This window comes from Haplochromis burtoni, unplaced genomic scaffold (assembly GCF_018398535.1).
Source record: "Haplochromis burtoni strain Fernald_Lab_line unplaced genomic scaffold, NCSU_Asbu1 Contig_1172, whole genome shotgun sequence".
NCBI classification, from domain to species: domain Eukaryota; kingdom Metazoa; phylum Chordata; class Actinopteri; order Cichliformes; family Cichlidae; genus Haplochromis; species Haplochromis burtoni.
This window is the reverse complement of record NW_024583533.1, coordinates 5,134-27,552: the sequence shown is the minus strand read 5'-3', so window position 1 is coordinate 27,552 and position 22,419 is coordinate 5,134. Positions and strand designations below refer to the sequence as shown.

At 42.6% G+C, this 22,419-nt stretch overlaps 2 protein-coding genes across 2 annotated transcripts; one reads left to right on the top strand and one right to left on the bottom strand.

Moving 5' to 3' along the window:
- Nucleotides 1-5,057: 5,057 nt before the first annotated feature.
- On the bottom strand, nucleotides 5,058-11,233 carry LOC121813132. The gene is made up of 3 exons (XM_042216655.1): nucleotides 10,301-11,233; nucleotides 9,849-9,973; nucleotides 5,058-5,178 (listed from the first exon to the last, which is right to left on the bottom strand). Exons 1-3 carry the CDS (start codon nucleotides 11,231-11,233, stop codon nucleotides 5,058-5,060), a joined length of 1,179 nt encoding a protein of 392 aa, XP_042072589.1.
- A 3,306-nt stretch (nucleotides 11,234-14,539) lies between these two features.
- Nucleotides 14,540-17,167, top strand: LOC121813131. Its single transcript, XM_042216654.1, has 2 exons — nucleotides 14,540-15,704; nucleotides 15,837-17,167. Exons 1-2 carry the CDS (start codon nucleotides 15,423-15,425, stop codon nucleotides 16,488-16,490), a joined length of 936 nt encoding a protein of 311 aa, XP_042072588.1. The 5' UTR covers nucleotides 14,540-15,422; the 3' UTR covers nucleotides 16,491-17,167.
- The last annotated feature ends 5,252 nt before the right edge of the window (nucleotides 17,168-22,419 follow it).

The window sequence follows — 22,419 nt, the reverse complement described above, 5'->3', positions numbered from 1 at the left end:
TAAGACCTTTAGCAGCAGGGTGTCTGCAAATGAGACAGCTTCACAATTAACTAGGATCTTCTTCATCCCAGCTCCGCCAACTACCACAAGATTTGCATCATGTTTTTAGACTGGGTTTAAAGAAGTCAGCAGACAGAAAGACTCAATTAACTCTCTCAGCTGCCTTAATCATCCCACATACAGCACATCTACTCTGACCTGATGCCAAGTGGTGATGCCAGGAGTTCTTTTTCTCATTTCATGTGAGAACAAAAGAGTTTTTCCACTAATATTTATTTAGACATCTCATAAGAAGTTCACTTGCTCAACAATAATCACAAATCTAAAGATAACAAATCTATTATACGTTGCTAAGCTTTAAAATCAGGTTACCCCTTTGCATCCATCAGGGTGATTGCAAGATATTTTGGGTTAGGTTCAGTTCATATCTGCCTCTTAAAGTTTTATTGAAGATATCATGCTTCTTCTTTTGGCTACTCCACAGCAGATTGTGTGTCTCTATCTCACCCAATCTCTGTCACACCAAACGTTTTCATGTGGTCTTTCACTACATCCATAAATCTTCTCTGTGTTTTTTATCCTTCATGGCAAAAAAATAAGGAATCTCCTGCTCCCTTTCTCCCGTCACTCGTGAACAAGACCCCAAGATACTTAAACTCTTTCACTTGGAGCAGGAACTTGTCCCCGACCCTGAGTGAGCACTCCACCCTTTTCTGCTGAGGACCATGGCCTCAGATTTTAAGGTGTTTTCCCACCGCTTCACACTTGGCCTCGAACCATTCCAAAGTGAGCTGGAGGTCATTACCCAATGCCAACAGAACCACATCATCTGCGGAAAGCAGAGATGACAGCCTGAGACTACCCAAGTGAAAGCCTTCCACCCCTTGGCTATGCCTCGAACACAAAATTATTACAAGAATCGGTGACAAAGGGCAGCCCTGGTGGAACCCATCACCCACCAGGAACGAGTCTGACTTATTGTTGGCTATGCGGACCAAGCTCTTGGAACGGTTGTATAAGGATGAATGGCCCGTAGCAATGGACCAGACACCCCATGCTCCCGGAGCACCCCCTACAGGACACCCAGAGGGACACGGTCGAATGGCTTTTTCAGTCTTCTCAAGTCCACCAGACACATGTAGACTGGTTGAGCAAACTCCCATGCACCCTCAGAGGATAAAGAGCTGGTCCAGTGTTCCATGACCAGGACGAAAACTGCATTGTTCCTCCTGTATCTGAGATTCAACTAACGGGCGGACTCTCCTTTCCAGCACCCTGGCATAGACTTTCTCAGGGAGGTTGAGGAGTGTGATCCCCCTGTAGTTGGAACAAACCCTCCGGTCCCCTTTCTTAAAGATGGGAACCACCACCCCGGTCTGCAAATCCAGATGTATTGCCCCTGATCTTCACTTAACTTTGTACAGGCATGTCAACCAGGTCGGCCCTACAACATCGAGAGCCTTCAGGAACTCAGGCCGGACCTCACCCACACCAGTGACCCTGCCCCTAAGGAGCTGTTTAACTGCCTCAGTGACCTCGCCCCCGCAGATTGGCGGGTCATCCCCTACGTCCCTAGACTCCTTCTCCATGGAAGACGTGCCAGTGGGATTGAGGAGGTCCTCGAAGTATTCCTTCCACCGCTCAACAATTTTCTCAGTCGAAGTCAGCATTGCTCCACCCACACTATACACAGTGCAGGTAGATCACCACTTTCCTGAGTCACCTGACAGTTTGCCAGAATCTCTTCGAGGCCGTCTGAAAGTCTTTTTCCATGGCGTCTCCGAACTCCTCCCACACCCGAGTTTTTGCTTCAGCCACTGCCCAAGCCATGTTCCGCTTGGCCTGTTGGTACCTATCAGGTGCCTCCGAAGTCCCACAGGCTAACCAACCTGATAGGAGGCTCAGCCTTCAACACAATAATACAGATTTTGATCACCAAGTTAGCCAACCTGGGGCTCCCGCCACCCATCTGCTCTTGAATAAAGGACTTTTTGGTCGACAGAGCCCAGCGGGTGAAACTGGGTCCTCACTTGTCTTCCTCTCGCACTCTCAGTATTGGCTCTCCACAGGGCTGTGTACTAAGCCCACTACTCTACTCCCTCTACACATCTGAGTGCAGTCCCGCCACCCAGAGAACATCATTGTCAAATTTGCTGATGACACAACGGTGGTGGGGCTGATCACAGGGGGAAATGAGGTGGCCTACAGAGATGAGGCCCTGAAACTGGGAGAATGGTGTGCATTAAACAACCTGGCACTTAACATCACCAAGACCAAGGAGCTCATCCTGGACTTCAGCGGAGCAGAGCTGCCCCCCTGCAGATAAACTGTGAATGTGTAGAGTGAGTGGAGTCCCTCAAATTCCTTGGTGTCCACATCTCTGCAGACCTCTCCTAGTCAGTCAACATCATGGTGCTAGTCAAGAAGACCCACTAGCAGCTACACTTCCTAAGGGTGCTCAGGAAGGAGCCTGCTGACCTATGCAGTGACAGTGTGGCACACCAGCCGCATGGAGGCAGACAGGAAGAGACTGCAGAGGGTGGTAAACACAGCAGAAAAACCCCTCAGCTGCCCTCCTTGTCTGCCATCTAAAACTCCTGTTGTCTCAGCAGGGTCAGAAACATCCTGAAGGACACAAACCACCCCAGCTACCATCATTTTAACCTACTGCCCTCTGGTAGGTGCTTCAGATCCATACGGGCCAGAACAAACAGACTGAGGGACAGCTTCTTTCCCAAAGCTATGATCATATTATATCATCATCATCCTTCTCTGGCTTCCTGTCTGTGTCACCCGGTGCTGTGTATTTCTATTATGTATTTCTATTATGTGTATAGTTATATTATTGTACAGTTTTTTATGATGTGCTAAGCACATTATAAAAACTGTTTTAAAGCTTGTTATACTGTGTATAATGACAATAAAGGCTTTCAATTTTAATTCAATACTTTCCCATAAGCATGCTACGTTACTAAACCATGATTTTGTTTGTGAAAGTGTCTCATGACAATGCGTGCGATGGATGGGCATACAATGGATAATGTGAAGTGTGGGAGAGAGTACGACCATGCAGCGTTTAAAGCGTAGAAGTACTCACATTACTCTGAGTTTGATTCTGTAAAAAGTGACAAAAAAATTAACGTCTGCTGCACATTTGTGGAACACATGCTGCATGGGAAGAAAACTTCTTTCTACATCAAAAAATTAAACTTCAAATCTGAGCAAGCACTGAGCACGCTGCCATGGGAATGTGACATTCACAGAGAAACCCCCGGATCCCCCCCACTGACATGACCGCTGTGGGCAAACCTCCACCCGCCCCACTCCTGCTAACCAGGTGACAATAGATTTAAGAGCAACAAGACGTAGAACTGCTGAGTCTTGACAATGGGTTTAAATGTTAAATTTCTTCAAATCAGATAAACTTGCATATAAATTCATTTTTGCTTGATGCAATGTGCATGAAGTTAAAAGATTAAGACTTCCAGTCCAGTCACAATGCAGGTGTTCACAACAGATTCATTTCCCATCATTCGGAGTGAGATTTTCGTAATTCGTCCGTTCAGGTTCAGTTGTTTTATCAGTGACACTGTCACAAAGGTGGCTGAGCTGCCTTGATCCAAGAATGCATATGTTGTTACTGTCTTCGTTCCTTTCTGGGACTTGACACGTACTGGAACGATTGGAAGAATACAATCTTCCTTACCGGCCCCAGTCATGCTGAAAGTTGCTGTTGTTTGTACAAGAGCACTTGATATGAACTGTTGAGCAGCCTCCCTTGCTGTTTCTTCTTGTGAGTCCCTATTGGTGATGTGCAGCAGGGTAGGATGCAGTCGAGAGCATTCTTGACAATGAAGCTTGTCTTTGCAGCTGCTACTCATGTGACCATGTTTCAAACAGGCAAAACACAGTCCTATGCTCCTTAAAAACTCAATCTTGTCCTTATGAGGCTTGTCCTTGAGCTTTCTGCAGATTTGGAGGTTGTGTTGCTCTCCCTTGCAATAAACACAAGGTTTGCTGCTTGAATCCATTGGGACCGTCCATTGGGATCTGTCTTGTTTTCCATTTGAGAGTCAGTGATTGTTGTTGTAAACACTTTCTTTGGTTTGAATGTCTCTGCATATTGTGGCTTTGCTCTTTGTCTGAATGAGTCCTTCACACCTGTTGTAGTTTCCCTTATATTTCCATAAAGTGGGTGTAGCACGTACCTAACTTGCTGATTGATAAAGTTGAAAAAAATCCTTAAACTTGACTCTTTTCTTTGTTTTGTCTTGCAGGTCACAAGCATACTTTCGCCACGATTCTTTAAGTTTGTAAGGAAGCTTGTTAGCTAATGCCCTTAGGTTAGACGTATTATCCAAGTCTTCCATGTAGTTAACATCTGTCATTGCATTGTAGCAGCCGGTAAGAAACAATGCAAAGGACTGTAGTGCAGTGCCATCTTCTGGCTTAATTGTCTGCCAATCCAGGGCCTCCTTTATGTAGGCTTCAGCTATCTTAAAGTCATCTCCAAAAAACTCTTTGAGCATTTGTGTCACGGCTGGCGGAGTGAGCCGTGTGGTGTGGAGGAAAAGGAGGACCCAAAATGCAGGCAGCCGACTGATGATATGAGTGATGTTTATTTACAAAGGTGGCAGTCGCAAAAACAGGCAACAAAGCGTGAGTAATTACAAACGGAAACCTAAACTGGGAGAAACTAAAGAGCAAACCTGAAATCTTAACGAAACGGAGAGTAGAGCAGAGAGACGCAGACTAAGGAACAGGAACACCGATGAATGCAGAGATACATGGATGAATGCAGATGAACGCAGACGAGCCGACAACGAACACAGACCGACACCCACTAAATATACACACACAAGGTAATCAGGTAATCACACACAGGAGGGAAGAACAGCGAACCTAATACACATGAGGACCGGAGGAGACAAGCTGAACACAATGACAACAGACACAGACTTTCAGAACAAAACAGGAAATCTAGGACCCGAACCGGACACAAGGGGGGGAGGACACAGAATAACTAGAACAGAGGAAAATAATCACAAAACGCTGGGTCAACGACCCAGGACCACGACAATTTGTTTCGCCTTTCTATAACCCACTGAAGGTTCCATGTGGATGTAACTTTTAACCAACTCATGGGGTTGTCCACTCGTGTACTGCAGCAAAGACATGCTGTGGAAGAGAGACAGAGGTTAATAACAGATATGATTCAATGCAGAGAGGTCTATTAACACATAGTGAGTGAGAAAGGTGACTGGAAAGGAAAAACTCAATGCATCATGGGAATCCCCGGCAGCCTACGTCTATTGCAGCATAACTAAGGGAGGATTCAGGGTCACCTGGTCCAGCCCTAACTATATGCTTTAGCAAAAAGGAAAGTTTTAAGCCTAATCTTAAAAGTAGAGATAGTGTCTGTCTCCGAATCCAAACTGGAAGCTGGTTCCACAGAAGAGGGGCCTGAAAACTGAAGGCTCTGCCTCCCATTCTACTTTTAAATACTCTAGGAACAACAAGTAGGCCTGCAGAGCGAGAGCGAAGTGCTCTAATAGGGTGATATGGTACTACAAGGTCATTAAGATAAGATGGGGCCTGATTATTTAAGACCTTGTATGTGAGGAGCAGGATTTTGAATTCAATTCTGGATTTAACAGGAAGCCAATGAAGGGAGGCCAAAACAGGAGAAATATGCTCTCTCTTTCTAGTCCCTGTCAGTACTCTTGCTGCAGCATTTTGGATTAGCTGAAGGCTTTTCAGGAGTTTTTAGGACATCCTGATAATAATGAATTACAGTAGTCCAGCCTGGAAGTAATAAATGCATGAACTAGTTTTTCAGCGTCACTCTGAGACAGGATATTTCTAATTTTAGAGATGTTGCGCAAATGGAAGAAAGCAGTCTTACATATTTGTTTAATATGTGCGTTGAAGGACATGTCCTGGTCAAAAATGACTCCAAGGTTCCTCACAGCGTTACTGGAGGCCAAGGTAATGCCATCCAGAGTAAGAATCTGGTTAGATACCATATTTCTAAGATTTTCAGGGCCGAGTACAATAACCTCAGTTTTATCTGAATTAAGAAGCAGAAAGTTAGCGGCCATCCAGGTCTTTATGTCTTTAAGACATTCCTGCAGTTTAACTAATTGGTGTGTGTTATCTGGCTTCATGGACAGATAGAGCTGGGTGTCATCTGCATAGCAGTGGAAATGTATGCTATGTCTTCTAATGATGCTGCCTAAGGGAAGCATGTATAATGTAAACAGAATTGGTCCTAGCACTGAACCCTAGGCTTTAGTCCTGCACAGCTTGTATTTGGACATGAAGTCAGAGGACCATTGCATATCCTTAAAGAACAGCTAGTTGTTCCAACTAAAACATTGAAGAGCATCCCTGAGTACGTGGCTAAAATTAGAGAGTGCCTTAAATCAGCTTGCGCTATTGCCAGGGACACCTTAACTGCTAGGCAGATAAGGATGAAAAAACACTATGATCGGAGAGCAGTTGTTCGTCAGTTTAAACCTGGTGATCAGGTTCTAGTTTTGCTCCCCATCCTGGGCTCTTCTCTGAGAACAAAGTTTTCGGGACCATATGTTGTGGAAAAGAAACTTAGTGAGACAAATTATGTTGTTCAAACACCTGATCGTCATCGCAAGACCAGAGTATGCCATGTTAACATGATGAAACATTATCTTACGAGAGAGAATGAAGATGATCCCCTCACTCGCACAAGGTTACATCTAGCTCTCCTGTAGCATGCGTAACTTCAGAGATGGCCAATGAAAGCAGTGAGGAGGATGCGATCCGGCGCAAAAATGCGTCACAGGGTACGAGACTAAGTAATGGTGAGATTCTGTCTGCCCCACTATTTGTCTCACCTGTCACTTGATCAGGCTGAAGACATTCAGAACCTGATTGTGTCGTTCCGGTGTATGTTTGGGGATATTCCTACCCAGACGAGTTTGATATCCCATGACATTGTTCTTACCAATCCTGCACCCGTTAAACAGCATGCATACAGAGTCAATCCCATCAAAAGGGAGGCTATGAAAAAGGAAGCAGAGTATCTAATTAAGAATGGACTTGCCATACCCAGTTGCAGCCCCTGGAGTTCCCCTTGTTTGTTGGACATTAAAGCTGATGGGAGTCTGTACGGACTTCCGCAGAGTGAATGCTGTGACAGTTCCTGATGCATACCCCTTGCCCCTCATCGATGATTGCATCGATGACATCGGACCTGCCACATTTATTACTAAACTGGATATGTTGAAAGGTTACTGGCAGATTCCTTTAACCAAACGTGCGTCAGAGATATCAGCTTTTGTAACTCCAGACAGTTTCCTCCAGTACACAGTCATGCCATTTGGGTTATGTAATGCGCCAGCTACATTTCAGAGGCTACTGAACAAAGTACTGGGTGATGTTCCAAACTGCTGGGTGTATCTGGACAACATAGTCGTGTATTCCAGTGAATGGGCAGAGCATCTTGCTACTTTGTCAGCTGTGTTTGAACACCTCTCAGCTGCCTCACTGACTTTGAACCTTGCTCTTTTGAGCCAACCATCCCTTTAACGTTAACTAGTAATGACTCCATGAACTTCTTCACAAATAAAATTTTTATCATTAGAGGAAAAATTACCAATAATCACCACCATCAACATTGCGTGCAGCAGCAACCACAGCCTCCCAGACACTGTTCAGAGAGGTGTACTGTTTTCCCTCCTTGTAAATCTCACATTTGATGATGGACCACAGGTTCTCAATGGGGTTCAGATCAGGTGAACAAGGAGGCCATGTCATTAGTTTGTCTTCTTTTATACCCTTTCTTGCCAGCCACGCTGTGGAGTACTTGGACGCGTGTGATGGAGCATTGTCCTGCATGAAAATCATGTTTTTCTTGAAGGATGCAGACTTCTTCCTGTACCACTGCTTGAAGAAGGTGTCTTCCAGAAACTGGCAGTAGGACTGGGAGTTGAGCTTGACTCCATCCTCAACCCGAAAAGGCCCCACAAGCTCATCTTTGATGATACCAGCCCAAACCAGTACTCCACCTCCACCTTGCTGGCGTCTGAGTCGGACTGGAGCTCTCTGCCCTTTACCAATCCAGCCACGGGCCCATCCATCTGGCCCATCAAGACTCACTCTCATTTCATCAGTCCATAAAACCTTAGAAAAACCAGTCTTGAGATATTTCTTGGCCCAGTCTTGACGTTTCAGCTTGTGTGTCTTGTTCAGTGGTGGTCGTCTTTCAGCCTTTCTTACCTTGGCCATGTCTCTGAGTATTGCACACCTTGTGCTTTTGGGCACTCCAGTGATGTTGCAGCTCTGAAATATGGCCAAACTGGTGGCAAGTGGCATCTTGGCAGCTGCACGCTTGACTTTTCTCAGTTCATGGGCAGTTATTTTGCGCCTTGGTTTTTCCACACGCTTCTTGCGACCCTGTTGACTATTTTGAATGAAACGCTTGATTGTTCGATGATCACGCTTCAGAAGCTTTGCAATTTTGAGACTGCTGCATCCCTCTGCAAGATATCTCACTATTTTTGACTTTTCTGAGCCTGTCAAGTCCTTCTTTTGACCCATTTTGCCAAAGGAAAGGACGTTGCCTAATAATTATGCACACCTGATATAGGGTGTTGATGTCATTAGACCACACCCCTTCTCATTACAGAGATGCACATCACCTAATATGCTTAATTGGTAGTAGGCTTTCGAGCCTATACAGCTTGGAGTAAGACAACATGCATGAAGAGGATGATGTGGACAAAATACTCATTTGCCTAATAATTCTGCACTCCCTGATTTTGGGGGGTTTAATAAATTTGTCCATATTTCTAGAAATGAGAGCTGCTCCATCCAAAGTGGGATGGATGCCGTCTCTCCTAACAAGACCAGGTTTCCTCCAGAAGGTTTGCCAATTATCTATGAAGCCCACATCGTTTCTGGGACACCACTCAGACAGCCAGCAATTTAAGGAGAACATGCGGCTAAACATGTCACTCCTGGTCTGATTGGGGAGGGGACCAGAGAAAACTACAGAGTCCGACATTGTTTTGGCAAAGTTGCACACCGATTCAATATTGATTTTAGTGACCTCCGATTGGCGTAACCGGGTGTCATTACTGCCGACGTGAATTATGATTTTACTGAATTTACGTTTACCCTTAGCCAGCAGTTTTAAATTTCCTTCAGAGTTTGACCCCCGGCGGGTGTGTCGCCGAGTGGGGAAAAACGGTTAGACACATGAACGGGTTGGTGGTGTACCTGGGGCTTCTGTTTAGGACTATGCTTCCTCCTCACCGTGACCCAGCCGCCCTCTTTCCCCAGCTGCTTGGGGTCTGCCGGGGAACAGCTAGCGGGGCCTACGCTATCTTCGGCTGCACCAGCTACAGGGGCCTGGCTAGCTACGGGTGAATGAAGGGTGCGAAGCCGAGTCTCCAATTCAGTAATCCTGGCCTCCAGAGCTGCAAATATGCTACATTTGTTACAGATATCATTACTGCTAAAGGAGGCCGAGGAGTAACTAAACATCTGACACAATGAGCAAGAAAGTGCAGGAGGGACAGGTGAAGTAGCCATGGTGCTAACGAGTCGGCTACGAGCTAAGCTAAGCTAGCGAAACAGTACAGAGACAGTGAGTGAATACTTTGGCTATAAATTAGGTAGTGAGTACACAGAAAGTGTGCTTCGGATGAAGCACGTGAAGATTATACTATGAAAGAAGAATGTATTTAAAAGTTGTTAATTAAATTGCTAAGCAAATAAGCTACTCAGAAACACCACTGTGTTTGAGCAGGAACAGGAAGTGATACTCTACCACAGAGCGAGCGAACACCAAGTGACAGCGCCACCAAGAGTCAGTACGGTTTTCAATTCCATGTTCAATGGAACCGATAAAAGAGTTGTATTCAAGTGGATCTCCGTTGAAAGTTGGAATGGAGATGTCAGGTAATAAAGAAGCTTTGTGATTCTTTACCACATAGGTGTCAAACTCTGGCCCGCGGGCCAAATTTGGCCCGCAGCCTAATTACATTTGGCCCGCGAAGCCATACCAAATTACTATCAGAGCTGGCCTACTGGTATTATACAGCTAATATATATATTGTTTAGTATTAAGCTTTGCTTGTTCCATATTCAGTTTTTCAGCAAAACGTGTTTGAGTCCATAAGAAAAGATTCATTCTTATATCTGGAGGAATAAATATATTTCAATAAATATTACATAAATATTAACGTTAGCCCGACTTTGTTCCAGTTTTGAATTTTGGCCCACTGTGTATTTGAGTTTGACACCCCTGCTTTACCAGGTACTCAGTGACATTAACTTGCTGAGAAATGGCTTGACACAAACTATCGAGCACAGGTTCACCAGCCCTTTCAGTGCTTGGCGCAGGCACTGTCCTTTCTTGCATTGGTGTCTGCACATCGTCGTCATCGTAGGGTGCAGATGAGACGTATTGCGATGTTGGGTGGAATGTGGTTTTAATCTCAGTTTTGCCATTCTGATCATCATCTGCAAAAATGCTCATGTCTGGCTGTGTATCTTCATATTTTTGCAAAACTTCCAGTTTTGCATCTGACTCAGCAAGGGCAGTCTGCATAGCATGCATTTCCTTTTTAGCCTTTATTGCAGCCTCTCTTTGTTTTTCTTCTGCCTGCAATTGAGCCTCTTTTCCTTTCATTTCTGCATACCAATCCGCTTCTTCCTTTTCTATTGCCAAACTCTTCTCCAGAGCTGCAGCCTTTGCCTTTAATGCAGCACGCTCCATTTCTACCTTTAATCTAATAGAGGAAGATGTAGAGGAAATGCTTCCACGTTGTGATCCAGATCTACTGGAGCGTTTGCTTGCCGACTTTGATGATATGGACCTATTATCTGCCTGCTTTCCTATGTCGTCCTCTCTGTTCTGTTCAGAGCGTTTCATGACTTCATTCATCCACCCTTCACATTTCCAAAAGAAATCATTCAGGGACTTGTTCTTTGGATCAAACCAACTATTTTGATCTTCCAAAAATTCATCTTCACTCATAAGTTGTTGCAGTTCAGAATTTAGGCTAGCAAAGTCTTGCTGCAAAGAGCTAAAGTCAACTCGTAATTTATTTTTAACGAGGTCAACATTTGCATCATCTTCCATTAATTGCTCAATTTCTTTTTTCATGCCTGTTAATTGAGAGAGCTTATGTCTACGTGTGTTGACATTTCTAGTCTTGCAGTCTTCCATAACCTTCTCAGTCATTTTTACAATCCTTTTTCCACTGTTTTGTTCGTCCATGGGCAGCAAAATTCTAAACTCAATCAATACACATGCACCTCAGCAAATTGAAAAAGGGCAAGGCAATTTAAAACTTACGGTTTTCCATCTTCAGTTTTTCCTCGGTTTGGTATTTCCTTCTTACTTACAGTTTTTTCTGAATGCTTAAACCCTAACTGTGATTCCTGTAGCACAATCTCTAAAACTATTCAGACTTATAGCAAAACCACTCACTGAGTTTGCAAAACTAAAAGCACAAAAACTGCTTTGCACTCAGTTTGCAATTTTGTAACACACACTTTGCAAAACTGTAGGCACAATTCACTGCACAACACTCAATTACCAAATTTCCAACACACTCCTAGCAAAAGTATACACATGTATGGCTATCATTAACACTAATTTGCCAACTGTCTGGCACACTTTCACATGTGAAAACTTTTTTAGATAATTAGTTCACTTTGCAATCAGCCTAAGCACTATAATACAGGTAAGCTGTGTGTGCGGAGTACAATGGAGGGAGCAGGAAGAGTGAGAAGTAGAGGAGGCCGAGGAAGAGGACGTGGAGGTGAAGAAGTAGGATGAAGAGGACGACAAGGACAAGGAGGAGCAAGAGGAAGACGAGGAGGGGGAGAGGAAGATGAGGAGGGGGGAGAGGAAGGGTAGGAAGAGTAAGAAATAGAATTGCTGATGACATCAGAGCTACAATAGTGGACCATGTAATCAACCGTGGAATGACCCTGAGGGTAGCTGGCCAACGGGTCCAGCCTAACTCGAGCCGCTACACTGTAGCAAGTACCATAAGGACATCTTGAAATGAGAATCGGTTAGTACAGTCACTTCGCACAAAGATTTGTAGCACTGCCATATGCCAATGAGAAACACACCAATACCATTGATGTAAAAATACTGAAATTGTTACTTTACAGAATTGCTAGATGACCAGATGCTGGGGGCAGAGGAAGCATGTTCACTGCAGACCAAGTAACCCATATAGTCATTATGGCGATTGCAAATAATCCTATACTTGGAAATAAACACTTGTGTTTGTTTTGATGTGTTTGAATAAACACCAGTACTTGAAGTTTGGATCCCTCTATGCTTATGGATCTATGACTAGGGATGGGTATCGAAAACCGGTTCTTGTTGAGAACCGGTTCCCACTGTTTCAATTCCTTGGAATCGTTTGCCATTTTTGCAAACGATTCCCTTATCGATTCCAGTCGCCCCGAATGACGTCACCACGTTGCGGAGCGTCATTTACCTGGCAGGAAACACGGCGCCTAAGCGGCTCAAACGCTCAAAAGTTTGATTATACTTTATGAGAACCGATGACAACAGGGCAACTTGCAAAGTAGATATTTCATTTAAGGGAGGAAACACTACGAATATGCAAAAGCATTTGCTCACAAAACACGCGATGACACGCGTTTTTAATTCCGCTCCGGACTCGTGACTCTCAACCCAGCAGCAGCGCTAACGTTTGCACGTCCTCTCCCGTTAATGCGGCAGGTAAATAATCAACTAACAGTGCATATTATGTTAGCGCAATCTGCCTTATTACAAGACCTGCCATTACTGTACATGTAGGTGACCATGATGAGAGAGACAGACAGAGTCTGGCTGGCGCTCGCTGGCAGTTCTCGCTGCAGTCTACCGGTAGCGTCTCCTTTCAGGCCAGGATAGACGAATGTCACCGAGCAGTGTCTAAGTTTGTGGTCAAAGGCTTGCACCCATTTGCCACAGCAGATGCCCCGATTTTTGGTAAGTGAATGTGTTTAATTGTAGGCAGGGACATTACTGGATATTCTTGTGTAATTGCCACAGAACAATTTATGTTATACTTTGTTATTGCTACAGAAGAATGTTGCAGCTTTAAGGCAGGGATGACTCCTGGAGTTGCTTTCTCACTGCATATGCTTTATTTCACAATCAGATCGATTCGATAACAAAAACATACAGCAGCTCCTCTCCTACTCCTAGCCCTTCGCTGCGGTGGAAAAAAGAACGACTTCAATCCCCTTCAAGGAACATACGTACAAAATAGTTTTCCTGATACACCAATGGGGCGTTCAATGCCATCTTGTAAATATGAGTACTCTGGCAGAGTAACAGTTCAAATGAAAAATACACCAGAACAAACAAGCAAACAAAAAAAGAAGTGTGGGGTACCTTTGAACCAATGAACAAAGTATAACAATTTATACTTTTTAACATAACCCGACCCCGTCAATATGTGATATGTCTCACAAGAATATTTATTTTATTATTTTACATTTACAATTTTTTTTCCTGGGGACCCTGTGACACCCCATTGAAGAGCCGTAGGCTGGATCTCTCAAGATCTCACTGTTGGGTTTGTAAGGCCATGTTACTCCTAAATTTCTATCTTGTTCAAAGAGAAGATATAAAACAAAGTTCTAAGCTAATCGACCTTAGTGTTCTCCTTTTTTAAAAAGAATCGATAAGAGAATCGATAAAGAATCGAATCGTTAAACAGAATCGAAAATGGAATCGGAATCGTTAAAATCTTATCAATACCCATCCCTATCTATGACAGAAGTATGAGCTCAAACTGACATAGCCTACCTTGTGCACAGAGAAAGCAAAAGCCAGATGTGTTTTGTATTCATACCATCAGTGTGCAGTTGGCGCATTGTGTGCTTAGTAGATGATGGCTTGTGTGTACTGTTTGATACGGAAACACCATTTTTACGAAGGTGTGAAGAGTTAATCTAGCTGTGTTTGCTTTTGCAAGAGAACTACAATGTTTTGATTATTGGGTGACAGGTTTTCTTATTTGTGTGAAGAGTTTTGCAAAATTAGCCAATAGTTACAAAAAATGTGCTTAAGCAATCAGAAAAAACTGTAATATATTCAACTCATTAATCCGTGAAGAGCAGGTTTTTTGACTAATGTAGGTTTCCTTTGAATGGAGCCTTAGCTTGACGCTCCGCTTAGTCCCTCTTTCCATATCCAAAAAACAAAAAACAAAACAACAGTCCTTGATAGTTTCTCAATATTTACTTCAAAAGTCCAAACAGGTACACAGCAACAGAATTCCAAATTACAAAAACTTATAAAGCTCAATTCAAAATGGATGAAGAGAGATTGCGAGGTCAAAAAACCATGTGGCTCCACTCTCCTCTCGCCCAACTTCCTGTTTTTTCTGCACTATCAAAATAAAAGCATACATTTCAAATTAAACTGCATGTAGGCTTCTACAGTTATCATGGCCAATGATCAGTGGTCTTTGATCAGTTGGTGATCAGTGGTCATGACAATTTGCATATTACAGTTTTTTACAGTCGCTAACAAGCGTTTGTCCAAACAGTTGTCACATTTGCAAAACTCTAAACACAATTAGCACAGGATCGGTCTGTTGTGGCCATACCATTCACACATTTCATGTCGTGTTCACCCAATATGCAGTCAGTGAACACATTTCCACAATGCTTACATTTTCTTAACAGACAAGTTATACCTCCCAACAAAACTATGGACTGTTCTTGTAGTATCTACGAATGTTAACACACAACATCCCACAATAGCAAAAACAATATTCCAAACCGTAGATACAGTATAAAAACCTCTGCCCCTGCAATGATATCAGTACAAAAACAATATCAATATCAAAAATATATCTCAGCTGTAAACAAACAAACAATTGAATAATTGACACACAGCTGATTTATGTTGGGTAAATTGGGCCAACCACACCTTCTTCCATTCTGGCTTAGACTCAGTGGGGTTCATAAGGCAAGACCTTGAGGAGTGATGTTTTTGGAAACAAAAAAAAGACAAACACTGTAATGTCTGGTCGAGGAGGAGTAAGAGCAAGGGGCCCAGAGAGAAGAGCAGGCCCAAGGAGAGGGCAAGGTATAGGTGTAAGAATGCGTGGTGGTGGCATTCCAAGGGCTGCAAGAACAGTAGTCAGTGATGAAATCCGTGCCACTATCATTGACCATGTAATCAACCATGGTCTTTCACTAAGAGAGGCTGGTGAAAGAGTGCAGCCCAATTTGAGGCGGTCAACGGTTGCCTCCATTATACGCACCTTTCAACAAACCAACAGGTAAGTATTGCATTTTACATGGATTGTTCCTATTCTCACTTGACATGTCAATATGGTCATACAGTAATGCATATGTTGAATTGTCTGTCTTTCTAAAGAATGCAACGTCTTCCACCCTCTGGGGGAAGAGGAAAGCTCCTCAGTAATGATCAGGAGCTTGCCATTGTGGAAATGGTTACTGCAAATAATGCAATAAAACTGCGTGAAATACAAACCAGAATTGTGGCGGACCATGAGATATTCGACAATATCGATAGAATCAGCCTCACAACCATTTCGCGGACATTGTCCAAACATAGAGTGCGGATGAAGCAGCTCTACACTGTTCCCTTTGAGAGGAACAGTGAGAGGGTCAAGGAGCTACGACGACAATATGTCCAGGTACAGTGTATATTCAATCCAATGTCCAGTTCTATAAGCTTTGCACTTTGCAAGTAGGTAACCTACACAATACTAGGTTACAGTACAGTATGGTATACAGTACTAACATGACTTACATAAACTTTGTTTCAGAGAGTTATGGAATTGGAGGCCAACCAGGCCCCTCATGAATTCATATACATCGATGAGGCAGGATTCAATCTGGCCAAAAGGCGTCGACGTGGACGGAATGTGATTGGTAAAAGGGCCACAGTTGATGTGCCAGGACAGAGAGGGGCAAACATTACCATGTGTGCAGCAATTGCAAATGCAGGATTACTCCTTCACAAATGTCAGGTTGGACCCTATAATACAGAGCGCTTGCTTGCCTTTCTCAATGATCTCCACCAGCGCCTGGTTCCAGAGCAGGGTCAGGAGGGTGAAAACATGAGGACCTTTGTAATTACCTGGGACAATGTGGCTTTCCATCACTCGCAAGCAATAACAACATGGTTTGAAGTCCACCCAAGACTGGTGAGTCTCTTCCTTCCACCCTATTCACCTTTCCTCAACCCCATAGAGGAGTTCTTTTCTGCATGGCGGTGGAAGGTTTATGACCATCAGCCACATGACCAGATGTCCCTCCTTGAAGCCATGGATGCTGGCTCCAGGGACATCACAGTTGACGATTGCCAAGGGTGGATCCGACATACCAGGCGGTTTTATCCCAGGTGCATCGACTTGGCTGACATCAGATGTGATGTTGATGAAAACATGTGGCCTAACCCTGAAGATCGCAGAGATTAGATGCAACTTTTTTGCCTTTTTTTAGCCCCCCTCCCCCCCTTTTTATCTTGGCTTTTTGCTGTTGTTTTTTTGTTCAGAATGCTCTTGTGTGTTCCATGGATATTTTGTTCACTGTAAGCAATACTGTGACACTTTCTCTGTCCTATCATACCGTGTTTCTACTGTACCTCCTGTAGTAAACAGTAAAGACACAGAAACTTGTTTGCTTTTTACTGGAATGCTTTTGAATGTGAACATTACTGTACATGTGGACATGCAGTTACCAACCAAGACATTTCTGGTGTCAAAATGGTGGATTGCATGTTTCGCATGCACATACCTGTAAAACTGAAACATAAAAGTCTATGCAGTTTTTGTAATGTCAATAATAGCCAGTATTTTGACACCTGGTGTACTTTGATTGACTGCATGTACCTTGTGAAGTGAAGACAAGTGTTATTCTTTGACAGACTAATTTCATTTTGAGTCAGATTTATAGTGTTTTTGTACAGTTAGTGTGTGCAGAGAAAGATGTGTTCTAATTTTGAAATGAGGAGTTAGTATATATTTAACAGAGTGTATTTTTGGGAAGGATATTATCCATTTGGCCAATTGTGTTTTGTAGGTGTGGGTCTGTGTTAAGAGTTTAGAAAAAGTATCTGAAGTATGGGTAGGCGCTTGTTAGCGACTGTAAAAAACTGTAAATTTGTTTATGTATTTTTATTTTTTTGCACTAAGTAATCCCAAAATACAAGAATTTGTATACACACCATCCACTGATACACATACAATAGTAATGCTAATCTACTCGGTCTTCTCCATTTGGCCACAGGTTCTCATCCACATCACATCTTATGTCATCTAGGGCAACACACCTAGGAAAGAATCTTCTGGCTGCCAGAATTGAAGGAGTTGAAAAATTGAAGGAGTAACACCTGTGTAGATGTTCATCTACAATGAGAATCAGCTGTGGCTGGTTAAACTGCATTTTTAGATTTAAAATATGTTTCAATAAAATATTGCTGTTGCATTTTGCTGTCTTTTCAAGTTTTGCATTGTGTTATTGTTTTGGCCATAAGTTTAACAGTTTTGAAAACAGTATGTAAGCACATGCAAAATGTCCTGTACGTACAAAGATTTTTGGCAGTTGTTGTGTCTGAGTGAGAAGATAATTCATGAAATTTGAGAGATGTAGTCATTGAATGCATTTTGTGCCAAAACAATGATAACTGGTCCTCAGTTTAGCCCACATAGACTTCTGTTGTGCTCACTGTGTGAGGAGTTTTGCAAACGTGACCTAAGTATTGAGACATGTGTCCTAGCGTCTGTAAAAAACTGTAATAAGCATAATAAAATGTTTATTATTTATTGATTTATTAGCCTAGCGTTAGCTGTTTCCAGACCATAGCAGACCAGAGGGCTGTTCCACTAAGCGAGCTCAGAAAATCGAGGCTCATTTGAAAATGCACGCAGCTGTCAAAATGACTGCTCAAGACCTTTCTAGTAGTGAAGGTTTGAGGGCAGTTCTGGTGTTAACAAACCTCGCAGCTAGGGTGCCACGGACCAGACTTGTCCACAAGCATATTGCATAATGAATGAGCAGAAAGACTGCAGGTTAGCCTCGTTCCTGGAACCGAATTTGGGGCAATCGAGCCTGGATTTTCAGAGTGAGCCTGGCTTTTGGGATTAGCTTGCTTCGTGGAACAGTCCTCTGAGCATTTCCACAACTGAAACGATAATAAATTAGTTCATTTATTATGTTTGGTTAACTTTAGGAACTAACCCTATTATGTGTCTATACATTAAAACTTACTGGTGTAGAATTGTATTGGTCAATAGTATCAGTTGCATTGTCATTCCTTGGTAGAAATTTTCTAGTGAGATTATTCAGTGTTGTCCTTATTTGCGTGTTGTGTGGACAATGGAATGTTACATGAATGAATGTCTTTAATGTGTGACATTGTAGTACATTTTTCCTTTGTTTCCCTTTAGCATCACAGACTACCTCAAACTGCCCGACTCCAACCTTCAGCACCTTCATAGAATACAGAAAAAAGAAAAATGAAGAGAGGCAAAAGTTTTCTGAAGGGAGGAAGGGCTTAAAGAAAAAGGAAAAAAGAAAGGTTCAGGTAGTTTGGCTAGCTCAGTCTGAAAACAAGTTGAGGTTAATTTTCTAATGACATTCTTTTGTTATTCCTTAGGGGAGTTGTGTAAAAAATGTTCAGTGTAGTAAAGCTATCCAGAATAAGAACAATTGTTTACGAGTAATTGTACATTTAGGTTGTCAGGAAGATCCCTCTTTAGCAGTTAATAAATATTCAAGTTTGAATAGATCTGCTTAGAGTCATATTAGTATCTACTTGGCCCATTGTTCATGTGTTTTTCCTTACAGATAAATGTCGGCTTGATGACCATTAAAAAGGGTGGTTTGAAGCCATACCGTGGAAAAACTATTTTCCTAACAACAGACCCTGACGTTACTGCCACAAGTCTGCTCAATCAAGCTGTTAAAAAAATGAAGGCCTGGTGCTCGGTCACTCAGGCGCGGCTGGCTGCCGGCGGAGCTCACGGGCGCGTCACTGCAACTCCCCCTGGCTTCTGCTCCGCGGCTGCTGAGTGAGCCCTCATCTGGGACTCTCCTCAGCTCTTACTGGGACAGTGGCGCGGCTGCCCCTCTGTTGGTCTTCCTTGGTCTCTTGTGTTCTGGGGGCCTCTGGATGTCTGGAGTTTTGATCTCCTCCATACCTGCTTCATACCCTGGAGGACGGGGCTGTGGCCCCCCCACACTCCCTAGCAGATCGTTACATGGAGAAACCTTTGGAATGCAAGCATGCTGATCCACACAGGTATTCACAGACGCGGACTACAGCTTTCTTGGCTGCTGCCTCAAAGCACATTGTGCGCTGTCTATCTTGCGTGCTGCACAATATCGTTTATTATTTAGTATCTACTGATATCTACTGCTAGCTAGTTTATTGTGATGGTGCCGTTTTTTTTTATTATGTTGCTCTTTGTTGTTTGCTTTCTCTTCTGTTTTTTTTCTCCATACAGGTGACCCAGGTGTTTTGTTTTTTTTGTTTGTTTTTTTTTTTTCTTCCCCCCCTTCTCACCGTCTCTTCTCCCCTTTGGTTTTCTCTCTCTCCCTCTCTTTCTTTCATTCTTTCTCCCTGTCCTATCCCCCAGTCATGTCTGTCCCGTTTGTAGCAACTGAAAATAAAATAAATTCATAATTATAATAAAGGTCAATCAAATGGACCAATATGGCAAGGCCATGATGATCCACTTGGTAAAATAAATCCGTTTTGTGTGTGTGTGTGCGTGCTCGCGTGCGTGTGTTTGTTTGTTTGTTTCAGCCATGGGAACTTCAACATGAAAGCAGTCCTTTACAGAAAGCGGCAGAATATGAGTAAGTGATATTTTAAGAACATGTAATCTTTTACTGTTTTTTGCCTAAACTTTGTATTAATGAGATATACACTTTTGTCATTCAGTCTGTATATGGTTTTTGGAACATGGACTACATAATACTTGTATTGCTTGTTTGTTAATCAAGATGCTTAAATATTTTCAAAGTGTCAATTAATATTTTCACAGTACACAACAATAATGCTTTTCTTTGGCGATCGTGGCTCAAGAGTTAGGAGTTCGCCTTGTAATCGGAAGGTTGCCGGTTCGAGCCCCGGCTTGGACAGTCTCGGTCGTTGTGTCCTTGGGCAAGACACTTCACCCGTTGCCTACTGGTGGTGGTCAGAGGGCCCGGTGGCGCCAGTGTCCGGCAGCCTCGCCTCTGTCAGTGCGCCCCAGGGTGGCTGTGGCTACAATGTAGCTTGCCATCACCAGTGTGTGAATGTGTGTGTGAATGGGTGGATGACTGGATATGTAAAGCGCTTTGGGGTCCTTAGGGACTAGTAAAGCGCTATATAAATACAGGCCATTTACCATTACCATTTGTTCTCTAAGGAAGGGTGCTGGGGATCTTGTGCTTGCTAATGAAGTACAACAGGTAAAAAACTATTTTATTAGTAAAACAGTGCAGCAGACAATCTCCACCGCCTTTACTTTGCAATTAGATAACGATTCACTGTTTGCTTATTACATTCATTGTTATTATACAATGCATTTCACATCCTCAATTTTCATACTATCAATAGTTTTAACATCCACCCCTTAAAGGTACAATAAGTAATACCGGTACATGAAATAATCACAAAGCAGTCTAATGTCTCAATCATGTTGGAAGGAAGGTTACATTGAAACTAACTGTGTATGACTCGTCTTTGTCATCTAGAATCTTCTGGCGCTGATCCGTAGCCATGAAACTCATGGAACGGGAGGAGGGAGAGTCACTCGTTTGTTTATAAAGATAGACTGCAGTACACAAATTTGACCACAGGATGTTCTTCTTATTTCATTCTTACTTACTTATTGTACCTTTAGATAATCTATTGGGATAGGGAACCTAAGGTACATCCATCTACTTCCGGACCATGGGTCCCCTACTGCTAAAAAAATAGGAGTCTATGAGCCAATAAAAATTATTTTCTGATCCCGTTTGATGTGTGCCATGGATTTAAAATATGATGTCCGTGAAGTATATAAACACATTTTGATGCCAAAAAATGCTTAAGCGACAGGTGGCAAAGGTTATTTTATGTTTTGTTTGAAAAGACGTGGCGAAATGTAAATGTTCGTCTCACAAAATTGACATCATTGAACCAGACACAGAGAAGAGGACAAGCTTAGTTTTGTTTAGCGAGCTTCGAATCCTTCTTCCAGGATGATGTGGAGAAAACCACTATAAATCTGGTCATGTGATAATTAGCAGTTATGCTGGGGGAGAAAAGCTTCTGAGGCGACGTCATATTTGCGACATCTGACTTGTAGTCATTTTAATGACGAATTTTTACAAGCTAACAAATCTCAAATTACATTACAGACATAGTCGAAACACAATTATTTATTATTTAAATTGAAGTACAACATATGTGTGATTCAGAGAGTAAGGCAAAGCAGACCAGAAAATAACTTTTATAGCTCCATTCACTTCCATTCATTTTTCTTTTGTTCAGGGACCCACGACCAGAAGGGGAGGAGACTTAGGCTCCCTATATTAAAATAATTATCAATTGGTCAAATATGAATTTTCATTCATCCTCATTTCGGTATTTCCAGGTCATAGATTTAGAAGAAGAAAACGATACAGGCACTACTGAATGCCTCACTGTCGAGAGCTCCTGTTACAGGTGCGTTGTATCTTGAGTAATTATTCCAGAGGGTTGCACAAAATATATACACACAATTATTATAAATGTATGTAGTTTGACTCTTTTACATTAGATTCTTCAGAAAAAAAATAGTAGAATCGTTCTATAAAACTGGAACTGCATGTTTATGCATTTGTCTTTTTGCATCTACACTTTGTGTACATGTTTTCACTCTGCAGAAACTACACACAGCTGTTTGAACCGATTGTGATTGATGATGAAGATCCTACTCCTAACGAAGCCAAAGCTGAGCCCCCAGAAGAACCTGTGTTAGTAATTTAAACATTTGAATCCAATTAACCGCCATCTTGTTCTGTACAAGACATCATGCAATCATGAGAGAAGTATATACACCTTTAAAAAATAAGTTTCACTTTTTTTAGAGACACCAATTTGCAGGCACATGAAATTATTGCAAATTTGGCACTGGAACTTGACCACAAGAAGGTCAGCAGGTTTTTTTTTTTTTTTTTTTTTTTTTTTTTTTATTAAATGACATCAGAAACAGCAGTATGCGACATTACGTGATGGCAGAGCTTCAGTTCATCCTTTGTCATTTTTTTTTTTTTTTTTTTTTTTTTTTTTTTCCTTTTTTCTTTTTAAGAAATAGGACAGGGGGAATGAATGAGAGAAAGAGGGGGAGAGAAAGAAAGAAAACCAAAGGGGAGAAGAGACGGTGAGAAGGG

What these genes read in the sequence shown, in the direction of transcription:
- LOC121813131 (XM_042216654.1), top strand. Translation starts at nt 15,423, where the DNA reads ATGCAACGTCTTCCACCCTCTGGGGGAAGAGGAAAGCTCCTCAGTAAT. An exon ending in TACGACGACAATATGTCCAG is followed by an intron (nt 15,705 to 15,836) that starts GTACAGTGTATA and finishes ACTTTGTTTCAG; the next exon opens with AGAGTTATGGAATTGGAGGC.
- LOC121813132 (XM_042216655.1), bottom strand. Translation starts at nt 11,233, where the DNA reads ATGACTGAGAAGGTTATGGAAGACTGCAAGACTAGAAATGTCAACACA. An exon ending in TTAATGTCACTGAGTACCTG is followed by an intron (nt 9,974 to 10,300) that starts GTAAAGCAGGGG and finishes GACACCTATGTG; the next exon opens with GTAAAGAATCACAAAGCTTC. An exon ending in GAAAACCGTACTGACTCTTG is followed by an intron (nt 5,179 to 9,848) that starts GTGGCGCTGTCA and finishes TCTCTTCCACAG; the next exon opens with CATGTCTTTGCTGCAGTACA.